Consider the following 15563-nt stretch of genomic DNA (forward strand, 5'->3'; position numbering starts at 1 on the left):
TATAGCATAATGTTTATCAGCACTCTGAAGCCAGATTGCCTGGGCTTGAATTCTGACTCTGCTATTTACTAGCTCTATAACTTTGAGCAAGTTACTAAACTTCTCTACACCTCAGACTCATCTGTAAAATGGGGATGATATGGACCCCACAGTGTGTTGTGGACTACATTAAACGAGTACGTACATGTCAAGGTCTTAGAACAGTACCTGGCACATAGAAGTGGTATGGAAGTGTTAACTATATACCTTTCACTTCTAATGTCTTCCAGTACTGAGATTTAGACTCATCACCAGGTTTTTCGTCTGAGCATTAGAACATAGGAATTAAGAGTACTCATGAAGAAACATAATTAAAATCTAGAACTTCAGTCTTTTGGATCTCTACCCCCACAATTGTGTCAGAACATGAACTAAAATTGGATAATGCATCTCACAGACACATTGCACACAGGTTCCCTTCTGCAACTTGTTTAGAAAAATGGCCTTAAGAGGCTTAGTTAAGACTGTAAACCCTGGAATCTACTCATTGTCCCACTAGGATGCTAATAAAGATTTATACGTGTTGACTGAACTGGTATATCTATTACTTTATTATTTTTCTGCTGTTACTGATGCTGATAATTCTGGCCAGTGTTTTGGCATGTACTTAGTGCAAGAAAATGCTTCCGTGGTGGCTCAGACAGTAAAGCGCTGCCTGCAATGCGGGAGACCTGGGTTTGATCCCTGGGTCAAGAAGATCCCCTGGAGAAGGAAATGGCAACCCACTCCAGTACACTTGGCTGGGAAAACCCATGGACAGAGGAGCCTGGTAGGCTACAGTCCATGGGGTTGCAAAGAGTTGGACACGACTGAGTGACTTCAGTCTTAGTTTACTGCAAGACATGCTGTGTAATAGAGAGAAATGCAGTTGTGAAATAGCTTAAGTGTGCTTAAGGATCAGAGGCATGAATTCTGAACAGCTTTTCCTACGTCATAACAGTTGCTTATATGTAAGTCCCATTCAGTTTAGTTCAGTTCAGTCGCTCAGTCGTGTCCGACTCTTTGCGACCCCATGAATTGCAGCACCCTAGGCCTCCCTGTCCATCACCTACTCCCGGAGTCTACCCCAACCCATGTCCATTGAGTTGGTGATGTCATCCAACCATCTCATCTTTTGTCGTCCCCTTCGGCTCCTGCCTACAGTCCTTCCCAGCATCAGGGTCTTTTCCAGTGTGTCAACACTTCTCATAAGGTGGCCAAAGTATTGGAATTTCAGCTTCAACATCAGTCCTTCCAGTGAACACCCAGGACTGATCTCCTTTAGAATGGACTGGTTGGATCTCCTTGCAGCCCAAGGGACTCTCAAGTCTTCTCCAACACCACAGTTCAAAATCATTAATTTTCAGCACTCAGCATTCTAAACTGTCCAACTCTCACATCCATACATGACCACTGGGAAAACCATAGCCTTGACTAGACAGACCTTTGTTGGCAAAGTAATGTCTCTGCTTTTCAACATGCTATTTATGTTGGTCATAACTTTCCTTCCAAGGAGTAAGCGTCTTTTAATTTCATGGCTGCAATTACCATCTGCAGTGATTTTGGAGCCCCAAAAATGAAGTCTGACACTGTTTCCACTGTTTCCCCATCTATTTCCCATGAAATGATGGGACCAGATGCCATGATCTTCGTTTTCTGAATGTTGAGCTTTAAGCCAACTTTTTCACTCTCCTCTTTCACGTGAACCTAAAACCAATACTGGGCTTCAGCATAAGGAAAAGCAGAAAATGAGCCAACACTATTTAAAGATTTTCGAATCATTTTTTCCCTCTTTGGAGTAGAATCCTTCATAAATAAAGCAGATGCAAGCAGCATTGCACCACTTGCAGAGGTCAAAGTAAATAGCATGAAGCTGTGCCTGCCAGCCATCTTTCTACTTTTTACTATCCTACATGGTCTCTGAGTCACTTTCAGGGAACTGTAGGATTCCTTAACTTAGAGTTTAAAAATCAGTGATGTAAGTGATTATAGGTGCATTCTGCCTATAGCATATATTTTTGTGAATTATATAAAAACCCAAATCCCTCCCTGCTTGTAAAGTCTGGATCCTGTAATTTATTTTATCTTTTCTGCTCTTTCCTCCCTTGGGATACACTGTTGCTTCTAATTCTCTGTTTGGAGTAGACCTCAGCATTTTGAATCCTTCCTACAGAGCCAAGGTTGATCTGGAGGCAACTGCTAAAAGTTGTGTAATTGTAGAAAAGAAAAACCTGATCATCATGAACAAGAACTTGGTTAAAACCTTTATCTTGAGCTTAGACTGTTTCTTTTTATTCATTAGATTTGTCTGCCTCTGCTCATTCCAAGGTGGTGATCTTCACAGTCAACTCTCTGGGTAGTTCTCAGTCCTACCTCGATGTGGTGCAGAGCAACGTGGACATGTTCAGAGCTCTTGTCCCAGCTCTGGGACATTATAGTCAGCATGGCATCCTGCTCGTTGCATCTCAACCAGGTATAAGGTTTTATTCTAAATGAATTTGATGGACCAGTGCCTCAGTAGAATTGCCATTTCTAATAAAAGTCATAAAACAGGGTTATAAAGGGACAGCTAGAGTATTCAGTTAACTTGCTCTTTTGATGAACAAGGCAGTAGTTTGCACATCCTGTCAGCCAGTTACTACTGCTGACTGGCATTAACTAGAAGGTTGCAACTTACAATTTTTTATACAGTACTACTTTTTAATATGTTCCAGGCTGTTGTTAGCCATGCCTTTCTCAGTGAGAAAACAGTTAAAAATGCCCAAAAGAAAGATGCAATATCTTATAGGAAGGATCTTTTGTTAACTCTGAAGTGTCATAAGATGCTAGTGAGCACGCCAGAGTGAATTTTTAACATTTGTTATTTTTAATTATTTCTCAAATTACTTGAGAAATTTTTTCAAAGGATTAGATGGTACTGGACTCAAATGGGTGAACAGATTTTTTTTTTTTTTAATGTTCCCATTAGAGGCGTATGATAGGCATTTCACTTGTTTTCTTACAGTAATTGATTGAAAGACGTTGGTTTTAAATTCCTGACATCTTTTTGTCACAGAATAAAAAAATGGTTGTGTTTTTGTTGATAATGCTGTTACTACGTGGTGGTGGTGTATGAATCAGTATTTTAATTTCAAGGTAGAAATTTCACCTTAAGCTAGATGTAAAAGAGAACTTGATCAATGAAAGAAATTATCTTCTGGTTTTCTATACCCAGTTTTCCTCTTTCATCCTTAACTGCTCTAAGACATGATCTGTTTTCCACTGTTAAAAATTTATATTTAATACAAAGTTATGTAAAATGATGCCAAATACCAGTTAGCTGTTGTTAATTGTTAATTAAAATAAATGTATATAATATATAATAAAAATAAATAATGCCTCATAGTGCATTTAAGACCTAAGAAGAATATATATAGGTTTTGATATACTTAATTAAAATATCTTGTTTAGGAACTAGGCTAGAAGTATATTTTAAAAAATAATTTATATTTTCACCTTGCATGTAATATTTAGTGGAAATCATGACCTATGTGACTTGGAAACTGAGTGCATTTCCTGCAAACCGAGTGATTGGAATTGGGTGCAATCTGGATTCACAGAGATTACAATATATTATTACACATGTCTTGAAGGCACAGACTTCAGGAAAAGAAGTATGGGTTATCGGTGAGCAGGGAGAAGACAAAGGTAAGAAATACATGTTTATTAGTTACGTATATTGATAATCTATATCACCAGAGGCCATGGTATGCATATATGCACAGTTCTGGGGATTCCAGTTGTGGAGCCTAGCTGGTTTTCCTTCCATATTTGAGTGCCTTTTGTATGTGGGGCCCTGTATTGGAAATAAACTCTATAAGCGTGTCATTCTAATTGTATTTACTCTTCTGTAAATAAAAGGCAAGACTCCTTAGGTTATATATTTTTATATTTTGTATTTGAATTTCAGCATCCAGGATGAATTTAAAAGTTTAATTTTCTGGGGACTTCCCTGGCAGTCCAGTGGTTAACACTTCAGCTTCCAAGGCAGGGGGTGTGGGTTCAATCCCTGGTCAGGGACCTAAGATCCTACATGCCCTGCAGTCAAAAGTGGAAACATAAAACAGAAGCAATACTGTAATAAATTCAATAAAGACTTAAAAAAAAAAAGTTTAATTTTCTGGAGAGCAGCATTTAAATAAACCCTAAAGCATACACAGGTCTTCCTTGGTGGCTCAGATGGTAAAGAATCTGTCTGCAGAGCGGTCGTGGGCTCACACCTGGCTTTTCTTCAGCCTTAATCTGTGTACCGCCGTCGCCGCCATGCTAGGCGCTGCTGTCCGCCGCTGCTCTGGAGCTGCAGCCGCAGTCGCCCGGGCCAGCCCTCGAAGCCTCCTGCACCCCACTCAGGCCCCCGGCCAAGCCGCCGCTGTCCAGTCACTTCGCTGCTACTCCCATGGGTCACATGAGACAGACGAGGAATTTGATGCTCGTGGGGTGACATACTTCAATAAGCCAGATATTGATGCTTGGGAGTTGCATAAAGGGATGAACACACTTGTTGGCTGTGACCTGGTTCCAGAGCCCAAAATCACTGATGCTGCTTTGCGGGCATGCAGACGTTTATATGATTTTGCTAGTGCAGTTCGCATCCTAGAGGTTGTTAAGGACAAAGCAGGACCTCATAAGGAAATCTATCCCTATGTCATCCAGGAACTTAGACCAACTTTGAATGAACTGGGAATCTCCACTCCAGAGGAGCTGGGCCTTGACAAGGTGTAAACCTCATGGATGGGCTTCCCAAGGACTTATTGATAATGCTACTTGATTATATACAGTCACCTGGAAATACTGATAACATATTACCTTATTCAAACAAGGTTTCCTTTGTTGAATACCAAACCATGTATTGTAACTTGGACTTTAATAAAAGGGAAATGAGTTTGAACTGAAAAAAAAAAAAAAAAAGAATCTGTCTGCAGTGCAGGCGAACCAGGTTCAATTGCTGGGTCTGGAAGATCCCCTGGAGGAGGGCATGGCAACCCACTCTAGCATTCTTTCCTGGAAAATCCCATGGACAGAGGAGCCTGGCAGGCTACAGTCCATGGTGTCACAAAGAGTCAGACTTGACTGAGCAACTTTTACACACACATAAAGCATGGACAGAACTCTTTCCTTTACTTTCCCATCCTGCAGTCTTGCTTACCTTTCCTATGTCCAGACTATCTCCCTAGGTGCATACCTCCTGTCTCTTTCTCACCTTTTAAACAAAATATTCACTCTTTATTTACCCTTATGCCCCCTCTTTTTTTTCTTTTAACCAGCTACTTGCTCTGTGCTCTGTCCCTACCATAGAAACCATTTATAAAATCTAGTCCCCTTGGATTTAAAAGCCGTTTTTCCTATCCCATAAGATTGCTTTCCCTATTTAATTCAATAATCTCTTCTTTTTTTCTTTATTATTTCTCTCGTGCTGTAAAGTCAGGTTGGTCTGGTGATAAAAGTGCGTTATCCTAAGTTTGCTAATCTTCATTCATTTTAAGCAAGTATATCTACTCACTACTGTAACATACCAGTGTGATCCAGAAGAGGCACAGAGCACAGCCTCTTCCTTCGCCACTCTTAAAAATTATTCTGGGGGCTTCGCTGGTGATCCAGTGGTAAAGACTTTGCCTTCCAGTGCAGAGGGGTGGGTTCAGTCCCTGGTCAGGGAGCTGAGATCCCACATGCCTGGGGCCAGAAAACCAAGACATAAAATAGAAGCAATCTTGTAAAAAAAAATTAAAGATTTTTTAAATGGTCCACATCAAAAAATCTTTTAAAAATTATTTTAGAGCGATAAGACAAAATTTTTAATAAAGCTATTTTGGCTGACATTAAAAGTATAGGGTACTCTTTGATTAAGGGCCAGAATGAATATATTTTAGACTTACAGTGCTTAGACACTTCTGAGTGAGCATTTAACATGGGTTGAAATGACTGGAGAAAACTATGCAGGCCATCATTGAACTGCACTTTGGAAGAATGAATAGGATTCAAATAAATAGCAAAGAGTGGAAGAGGCATTCCAGGAACGGGAAAACAGGCAAAGGCACACACTTAGGTATGGCATGTTCATGGCATAGAAAAATCTAGACTGGTTGTTACAGAGTTTCAACCAGATAAGCTTGGTTGATAACTTTTTTTTTTTAATAACATAATCACATTTATTAAACAATGTATGCCAATATAAAGGGCAAAGTTCAACAATGCAAAAGTACAAATATTTTTGCATCAACCTAATATTACAATTACAAATAATAACCTATTTCTCTTTCATATTACTGAGCCTACCCTGTGTTATAACCAGAATAATAATACAGAACAGGCATTTGACAGAACTAGTTTTCTTCCTATAAAGAAACTACAAATGAGTTTCTGCTGGAACCTTCTCAACAGAGATTTCAATAAGGTATAAACAAAGTTTCTTAACTAGAAGGGGCTGTATAACAAAGTACATTTCACATGCGAAGTTTCATATCGTTCTTCAGATATTCCAGCATAGAAAGACAGAAGATATTTCCTTCAGCAACTCAGGGGATAAACAAGATCATCTCAAAATCCTTCCTAGCTCTAAGGTGTAAGGTGTCGTCACTCAGTCGTGTCCGACTCTTTGTGACCCCATGGACTGTAGCCTACCAGGCTCCTCCATCCATGGGATTTTCCAGGCAAGAGTACTGGAGTGGGTTGCCATTTCCTTCTCCATGATAACTTGTTGATAACTCATTTTGGAGGGTTTTTTTCCTTGAATACCTGATAAAGGGTTGGAAAGATTATCAGGCAGAGGGGAACTATTAAAGGTATTTGAGTGTGGGAGTGACATGTTGAAAAGGTAATCTGGAGGAAATTTATCATTGCTTCCTCATTTAAAGTGTATTGTTGTTACTGTTGTTCCAGTTGCTAAGTCGTGTCTGACTCTTAAAGTGTATTATTACTGCTTTATTCATGCTATAGTTGCTGAGAGGTAGAGCACATTGTACAAAAGAACTTCTCTGCCTGTGAGGAAGTGATCATTTAACTCAAGAACTGGAGGAAGATGTAAAATCTGTATAAATCTGCACTGGCTACCTAGAAAGTTCAATGCTAGAAGGACTCAGGCAATAGACTGCTGCTGCTGCTAAGTCGCTTCAGTTGTGCCTGACTCTGTGCGAGCCCATAGATGGCAGCCCACCAGGCTTCCCCATCCCTGGGATTCTCCAGGCAAGAACACTGGAGTGGGTTGCCATTTTCTTCTCCATTGCATGAAAGTGAAAAGTGAAAGTGAAGTCACTCAGTCCTGTCTGACTCTTCGCTACCCCATGGACTGCAGCCTACCAGGCTCCTCCGTTGATGGGAGTTTCCAGGCAGGAGTACTGGAGTGGGGTGCCATTGCCTTCTCCAGGCAATAGAATAAATCTTTATAAATCCTGACTATGTGATTCAAGCAGACATAGCTTTTCAGGCTCAAAATGCTTACTGACACTAAAGACTAATCAATAGAATGAGAAAATGGGGAGCAAATAAAAACTTGGAGCAGATGTATTTGAGTAACATGTCTAGGGATTCAAATAAACCCAAGACCCCAAATGTTATTATTGCCATTTGAGTTCTGGTCCATGTTGATCTCTTGCTTGTCTGATTATTGTAAATCTCCCAGTTAATTTGCCCTTTTCCCTCTAGTGTACCCTATAAATGATGCCAAATTAATAATGATATTAGCTAAAACTTACAGTGTTTGCAGTATGTTTCACATATTAATTCAGTCTTCCTAAATCACATTCCTCTTTTCAAAAACTTTCACAGGCTTCCTCTGACCAAATCATTAAATTCTTTTCCTTGCCATTCAAGTAGTCCCAAAATACAGCCCTAATCTTTCTTCCCAGTTATAGTTATGGAGGCAGTCATGTTGTTAGAGAGCTGGAAGCCACTCAAAGGGTCATTGATTACAGTTTGTTGTAGGGAGTCAGCAATGAATGTGGGGCTAGTAGGAGTGACCACTCCAAGAGCCTTTTCAGGTCAGTTCAGTTCAGTCGCTCAGTCGTGTCCGACTCTTTGCGACCCCATGAATCACAGCACGCCATGCCTCCCTGTCCATCATCAGCTCCCGGAATTCACTCAGACTCACGTCCTTCTAGTCAGTGCTGCCATCCAGCCATCTCATCCTCTGTCGTCCCCTTCTCCTCTTGCCCCCAATCCCTCCCAGCATCACAGTCTTTTCCAAAGAGTCAGCTCTTCGCATGAGGTGGCCAAAGTACTGGAGTTTCAGCTTTAGCATCATTCCTTCCAAAGAAATCCCAGGGCTGATCTCCTTTAGAATGGACTGGTTGGATCTCCTTGCAGTCCAAGGGACTCTAAAGTCTTTTCCAGCAACACAGATCAAAAGCGTCAATTCTTCAGCGCTCAGCTTTCTTCACAGTCCAACTCTCACATCCATACATGACCACTGGAAAAACAATAGCCTTAACTAGACGGACCTTAGTCGGCAAAGTAATGTCTCTGCTTTTCAACATGCTATCTAGGTTGGTCATAACTTTCCTTCCAAGGAGTAAGCGTCTTTTAATTTCATGGCTGCAGTCACCATCTGCAGTGATTTTGGAGCCTCCAAAAATAAAGGCTGACACTGTTTCTCCACTGTTTCCCCATCTGTTTGACATGAAGTGATGTGACCGGATGCCATGATCTTTGTTTTCTGAATGTTGAGCTTTAAGCCAACTTTTTCACTCTCCTCTTTCACTTTCATCAAGAGGCTTTTTAGCTCCTCTTCACTTTCTGCCATAAGGGTGGTGTCATCTGCATATCTGAGGTGATTGATATTTCTCCCGGCAATCTTGATTCCAGGTGTGCTTCTTCCAACCCAGCGTTTCTCATGATGTACTCTGCATAGAAGTTAAATAAGCAGGGTGACAATATACAGCCTTGATGTACTCCTTTTCCTATTTGGAACCAGTCTGTTGTTCCATGTCCAGTTCTAACTGTTGCTTCCTGACCTGCATATAGGTTTCTCAAGAGGCAGGTCAGGTGGTCTGGTATTCCCATCTCCTTCAGAATTTTCCACAGTTTATTGTGATCCACACAGTCAAAAGCTTTGGCATAGTCAATAAAGCAGAAATGGATGTTTTTCTGGAACTCTCTTGCTTTTTCCATGATCCAGCGGATGTTGGCAATTTGATCTCTGGTTCCTCTGCCTTTTCTAAAACCAGCTTGAACATCTGGAAGTTCACGCTTCACGTATTGCTGAAGCCTGGCTTGGAGAATTTTGAGCATTACTTTGCTAGTGTGTGAGATGAGTGCAATTGTGCAGTAGTTTGAGCAGTCTTTGGCATTGCCTTACATTCAGGTCAAAGAAGGACTAAAGGTCTTGTGCATCTTGGCACTGCCCTACAGCTTTGCTTCAGCCACAGGGATCTTTGCCCATTGTGTTTACTTTTTTCATAATCCCTCTCCTTCTCACTTAGCATTTTCAAATCTTATTCTTCGAGGTCTCAGTCAAGTCCCTCTTACTTAGCTTTGAAGTTTTTCCTGATCACATCATCACAAATTCCCTCATTCCTTTGAATTAAAAGCTTTTGCTAGTTAAATGTAATTAATCATATATTGTCTCAAGATGTTTATTCTTTTGTAAAGCTGCTGTTTATTCTGATCCAATTTGAATTTTGTCTGTGTACCTTCTTCTTATTGAAAGTAAATTATTAAGCTGTTCTTTCAGTTGAAAAAGTCGTACATTCACATTGCAAAACAATTAAATAGTATAAAAAGATAATATAGTGTTAAATGTCTCCCTTCTATGCCAGACACCTAGTCCCTCTCTGTAGAAGCAATGCCACCTTTTAGAAATGTTCTGTGTAAGGACAAGCATATGAAATACGCATCATACATCATTCTGCATCTTGCCTTCTTTCTAATTGTCATGACTGGGAAATGACTACATACTAACATATAGACATCATTCATTCTTTTTAAGTACCAGAATACCAAAATGTAACCAATCCCCTAAGTTACAATTTTTGAATTAATAACATTTTATATTATGGTTATAGGAATATCTCAAATTGTAAAGAGAAAATAAAGGATGGTGTGACTTGATAAGTAAACCTAAGACACTTTGCTGACTGCTGTTGGAGCTACATAAATGAATAAAGACCCTGTCTTTAGGTAGGTTAGAGACTGATACAGAAAGTGACTATAATAGGCAGTATTGATGAGCCTTAAGAGAGGTCCAAGAGAAGTAGGGTAAAAGCACAAGGAACTGGGCTTCCCTGGTGGTCTAGTGGTTAAGAATCTGCCTTGCAATGCAAGGCGCACCAGTTCCATCCCTGGTCCAGGAAGATTCCACATTCCTTGGAGCAACTAAGCCTGAGAGCTGCAACTACTGAAGCCCTCGTGCCTAGAGCCCATGCCCCACAAGGAAGAGTAGCCCCCGCTCCCTGCAACTAGAGAAAGCCTACATGCAGCAATGAAGACCCACCACAGCACCCCCCAAAATAAATACATATGTATTTTTTAAGTACAAGGAATGGAACTCTCAGGTAGGAACTAGAAATAGATGTAGATGGATGGGAACTGAGATTACTTAAATATAATTTATGTAATATTTGATACATAGACTATATGTATAATGTATATATTTGCTTTAAAACATAGTTGACCAAACATTCATGAATCCATACTCAATTAAAAACACTATGAATGCCAATGAAGCTACTTATGTACTCCCCAGCCCACCTCCCTATGTCTAGTCTTGCCTCATGTTCATGCCCAGTCGTGTCTGAGTCTCTGTGAGCCCATGGACTGTAGCCCACCAGGCTCCTCTGTCCATGGAATTTTCCAGGAAAGACTGGAATGGGTTGCCGTTTTCTCCTTCAGGGCACCTGCCCAATCCAGGGATTGAACCTGCATCTCCTGCATTACAGGCAATTCTTTACCACTGAGCCTTGGACTGCTGTCAGATCACTTTTTTATCATGTCTTCTACTTTGTTTGAGAAATAATTACATCCACTGATTGGTGGGTTTCCCTGGTGGCTCAGACGGTATAGAATCTGCCTGCGATGCAGGAGATCCTGGTTCCATCCCTGCGCTGGGAAGATCCTCTCTGGAGGAAGGAATGGCTACACCCTCTAGTATTCTTGGGTTTCCCAGGTGGTGCTAGCAGTAAAGAACCCATCTGCCAATGCAGGAGACACACGAGATGCTGGTTCCATCCCTGGGTGGGGCAGATCCCCTGGGAAGGGCATGGCTTACCCACTCCAGTATTCCTGCCTGGAGAATCCAATGGACGGAGGAGCCTGGTGGGCTACAGTCCATACGGTTGCAAAGAGTCGGACATGACTGAAGCGACTTAGCAGGCACGCCTGCCCTGACAGGTAGTCTTCCCTCGGATTAGAGGCTCCCTGTGCTGGTTTTCCTCAGCTGGGCTTACCTGGTGGCTCAGACACCAGGGAATCCACCTGCAATGTGGGAGGACCTGGGTTCAACTCCTGGGTTGGGAAAATCTGCTGGAGAAGGGAATGGCTACCCACTCCAGTGTTTTTGTCTGGAGAATTCCATGGACAGAGGAGTCTGGCAGGCTACAGGCCATGGGGTCACGAAGAGTCATAGACATGACTGAGTGACTCACTTTCTGCTGGTTTCATGTATAGACACCAGTTGGTTATGTCTTTGTATTGGTGACACCATAGCAAAATTAGAATAATTTTTTTATTGAGTGCTTAGTGTGTGTATTAAATGCTTTGTAATCTCATTTAAAATTTAAAAACACCCCCCAAAGGAGGTGTTATTTTCTTTAGTTATTTCCTCTACAAATGACAATTGCAACATGACATGGGGAAGAATTCCATGACATGTAAGACCCGTTAGGATCTGTTTCCTGCTTCCTTCCCAAGCCTCATCGTCTGCCATTCTGACAAGCATTTTGTGCTAGCCACATCAACTTGCAGCTTCCTGAGGGGCTCATGCACTCTCATGCTTCCTTGCCTTTGCACCTGACTTCCTTTCCCTGAACATTCATTCATTTGGCTAAGTCCTGCTTATCCTTCAAGACTGGGCTTGAGTGCCACCTTTCCCAGGAAGCCTTCCTTAATTCTCCAGGTTAAGTAAGCTCATGCCTCTATTATACTCCTTATCACAGTGTTACAATTGCATGTTTACCTGTCTTTACCCCACCAGACTGTAAACTCCTTGAACTTGGAATGGCCTCAGTAAATGTGTTTTGAAATATTTTGAATGATCCTGATACCATCTTTTTGTAATCATAGGTCATTGCTGTGCTCCACCAAATTAGTTACAACATGTGATTTGGAGCTGCTGTTTTTAGCTGTGATAGTGAAATCATGTAAAGTGCAGGTAACGCCTTCAAGTGATGTTTTAGAAATCCAAGGACTGGACATCAAAACAGTTTAGCTCATCTGCTGTGTGTATCAGTCTTACCTAAGGGGTAGATGTTATGTGTAATGGAAAAGAAATATCCCATGGTCATTTTTTATTAAAATTTTTGGGACCAGAGGATGACTATTCTTAAAGAATAGAACTAGAAAGATAAGGATTGATTAGATGCAATATTTGAAAGGGATCCTTAATCTAGGATAAATATGCATTTAGGAAGTGTGAACGGTTGGGCAATAAGTGAACGAAAAATGAAATAATTAAGTCTATCTAAACTTAACTGAAAATCCTAATGACTGTGTCAGAAGCAAATTTGAGCATAGTGAAGCTTTCTCCATCTCTGAACATTGTTTTCTCATGGCTCTTAAAAGTCTAAACTCAAATAAAAAGGTCTAAACTCAGAGAGGAAAGATGAACATGTGATTATGTTTGTAATAATAGCAGTAATACTCATAATTAAGTTCCAGACTTCTTGGTATCTGTTCTTTTCCCATACCTACTTTTCCCTTTTTATTTATTTTCCCAAGGTCTGTAAATCCTCATTCATCTAGCAGACTGTTCTCTGCAATTTTCTGTCTATTGTGAATATACTAATGTACCAAACTTTTTTTTAGAAAATAATTCATGTATAGTCCTATTCAAGTGAAACGTTAAAAAAAAGACCCTTATTAATTTGTCCACATGCATTTATATTGTTCATGTAACAATTTTTTTTTTTTTTTTTTTTTTACTTAATATAAAAACTTCTATGACCTTCAGTGGCTATCATTGAGATAGACACTGATGCTGAGGGTTTTTTTTTTTAATCTGAATTAACCGAACCAGATATGCTCAAGTATCTGCCTGGAAGCTGCTACATTCTTTGAGGACTTTTGAGGATCTCCCGCAAATAATCCAGTCTGTTACAGTGAAAGGGGTAGTCCTCAAGAGCTTGCTGTGGTACTACTGTGAACTTCATTTCTATCAGGGAATAATGACTTCCCCTTCACTTCAGCCTTCCAAATGTCCTGAATTCTTCTCATAGGAAAATCTTTGTAAAGTCAAAGCCATAATCATCTCCCAAAAGGGGAGATAAAAAATCCCATATACCATTCTATTCATCTCAATAGTGTTCATTTCTTTTCTAGCTCAATCATTCTCTCTCTTGGGTATCTTGAAACTTAAAGATCTAAACTGCAATCTCTGGTGACCCCATTAACATTAAAAAGGAAACCATAGAGAAAGATGAAAACTGATTTTTAATATCTACAAATATATACATATATAAAAGCAAAAAAAAAACAAAACTTCTAAAACTTTTCCATATTTTCCAGCTTAACCATTCCAAGCATGTTTTCCTTTGTTTAGTATAATTATGGATTGTGTGTGAGGTCGGTTCTGTATTGCCTCCTGTGCATTCTTTCCTTTGGTAGAGAATCTGTGCCAGAGGACACAGAAGGAGACATGATCCCTGCCCCCTGGAATCTTAACAATCAGTTTGAGGAAGGAAGGTGTCCTTTGTTGCTGATGCTGAGAAATCACTAATTGGCCTCACTTTTAATGCAGTTTAGAAGAGCTGTGGGAATTCTCTGGCAGTCCAGTGGTTAGGGCTTGACACTTTTACTGCCGGGGCCTGGTTTCAGTCCCTGGTCAGGGAACTAAGATCCTATAAGCTGCACGGCACAGCAGAAAAATAAAACAAGGAAAAGAAGACTTGTATCTTGAGTGTAAAATATGTATTACATTTCTGAATGTATTTCTATTTTGCCTACCCAAAGATTTGTATCAAAGAATGTCTTCACAGTGATGAGAAATCAATGACTGTTAAAAAGGTTTCAGAATGTTACTTTTTGTATTAAAGTATGGTATAAATATCTATTTCACATGTATAGCTTCGAGTTTTTAAATTATTTTTATAAATGGTGTAGTGAAAGGAAATGGAAAACCCAAATATGCTCTTAGAAAATAATACCCTGCTCTCTGACACCTGTGGAAGTCTCATCCAGAGTGTATGTGCTTAGTTGCTTAATCGTATCTGGCTCTCTGTGAACCCATGGACTGTAGCCTGATAGGCTCCTCTGTCCATGGGATTCTCCAGGCAAGAATACTAGAGTGGGTTGCCATGCCCTCCTCCAGGGGATCTTCCCAACCCAGGGATCGAACCTAGGTCTTGCATATTGCAGGCAGATTCTTTACCACCTAAACCACCAGGGAAGCACAAGAATACTGGAGTATGTAGCCTATCCCTTCTCCAGGGGATCTTCCAGACCCAGGAATCAAACAGGGATCTCCTGTACTGCAGGCAGATTCTTTACCAGCTGAGCTACCAGGGAAGCCATAGGTGACCAAATTATTCATCATGTGGTGATAGAATTAGCCTGTGTCGTTCCCAGTGGAGCAAATGCCAAGGGCTTACAGCACACGGGAGCCTATTATACACTGCTTGCTGAGAAAATCTTTCTACTCAGTCAGTAAAATGGCCCAGTGTTGAGAGAGAACAGGTAACAGGTAACTCTGGGATCATGTTTTGAGGGAGCTACAGCTCTATGCCTTCTCACCTCAGGCAGTCAGTACAGCACATTTAATGCCACCAGTGGAAGTATGTAACTCTGTCCAGAAGGGGGGGAAGTGTTTATGAAGTTAGATGCAGGTACCCTTGACTGCAGATGATCCTTTATCACATCTTCCTCCTAAGAGATTTATTGACAAGATAATAATCAATTTTTCATTTAATTTTTAGTGCCCATATGGAGCGGCCAAGAGGAAGTAACAAATCAGGACTCTCAGATGCAGCTGTCCAACAGGTAACGCTGAGTGTAGATTTGCATGTATCCAACTGAAAGCCATACACTTCATAGCTAACATAACGGCTGTCTGCATGGCATGTACTTACCAGGCTTCTGCAAATAAAACTAACTAGTATGGACAAATCCAGAGTGCATGGGAGCAGTATTTTCTGTGCTTTGATTTCTTATCTCAAAGTAGATCTAAGAGTATTTTGCAAGCCTGATATTTAGATATGCAGTTGACTTTTTAAAGGGTGGAATAGACTCCTTATTTGTAGGCAGTGATTTACCACTTCTATATTTAGGATACAGGATCCTGTATCTAAGGATATTGGCTATTTTCTTAAAAGTAGAGGAGAATTGGCCCATACCACTTAAAAATCAATATGTATTTATTAATCCTA

At 40.5% G+C, this 15563-nt stretch overlaps 1 protein-coding gene and 1 pseudogene across 7 annotated transcripts in view; both read left to right on the forward strand.

The window, feature by feature from the left end:
- The window catches only part of UEVLD (UEV and lactate/malate dehyrogenase domains), a 58646-nt gene that overhangs the window by 36879 nt on the left and 6204 nt on the right, over positions 1 to 15563 (forward strand). For 4 of the 6 annotated variants that reach the window (XM_005699526.3, XM_018043167.1, XM_005699530.3 and 1 more), the window contains 3 exons: positions 2321 to 2491; positions 3532 to 3705; positions 15114 to 15177. In XM_005699526.3, the coding sequence (XP_005699583.1) occupies positions 2321 to 2491; positions 3532 to 3705; positions 15114 to 15177 (409 nt within the window). Of the gene's footprint in view, positions 1 to 2320; positions 2492 to 3531; positions 3706 to 15113; positions 15178 to 15563 lie in introns of those variants that run through there. The other 2 variants (XM_018043168.1, XM_013975842.2) reach the window with 2 other exon arrangements.
- On the forward strand, positions 4297 to 4945 carry LOC102188382 (annotated as a pseudogene). Its single transcript, XR_001297441.2, has one exon. The product of XR_001297441.2 is annotated as a cytochrome c oxidase subunit 5A, mitochondrial pseudogene (transcript).

Source organism: Capra hircus, chromosome 29 (genome assembly GCF_001704415.2).
Source record: "Capra hircus breed San Clemente chromosome 29, ASM170441v1, whole genome shotgun sequence".
NCBI lineage: Eukaryota > Metazoa > Chordata > Mammalia > Artiodactyla > Bovidae > Capra > Capra hircus.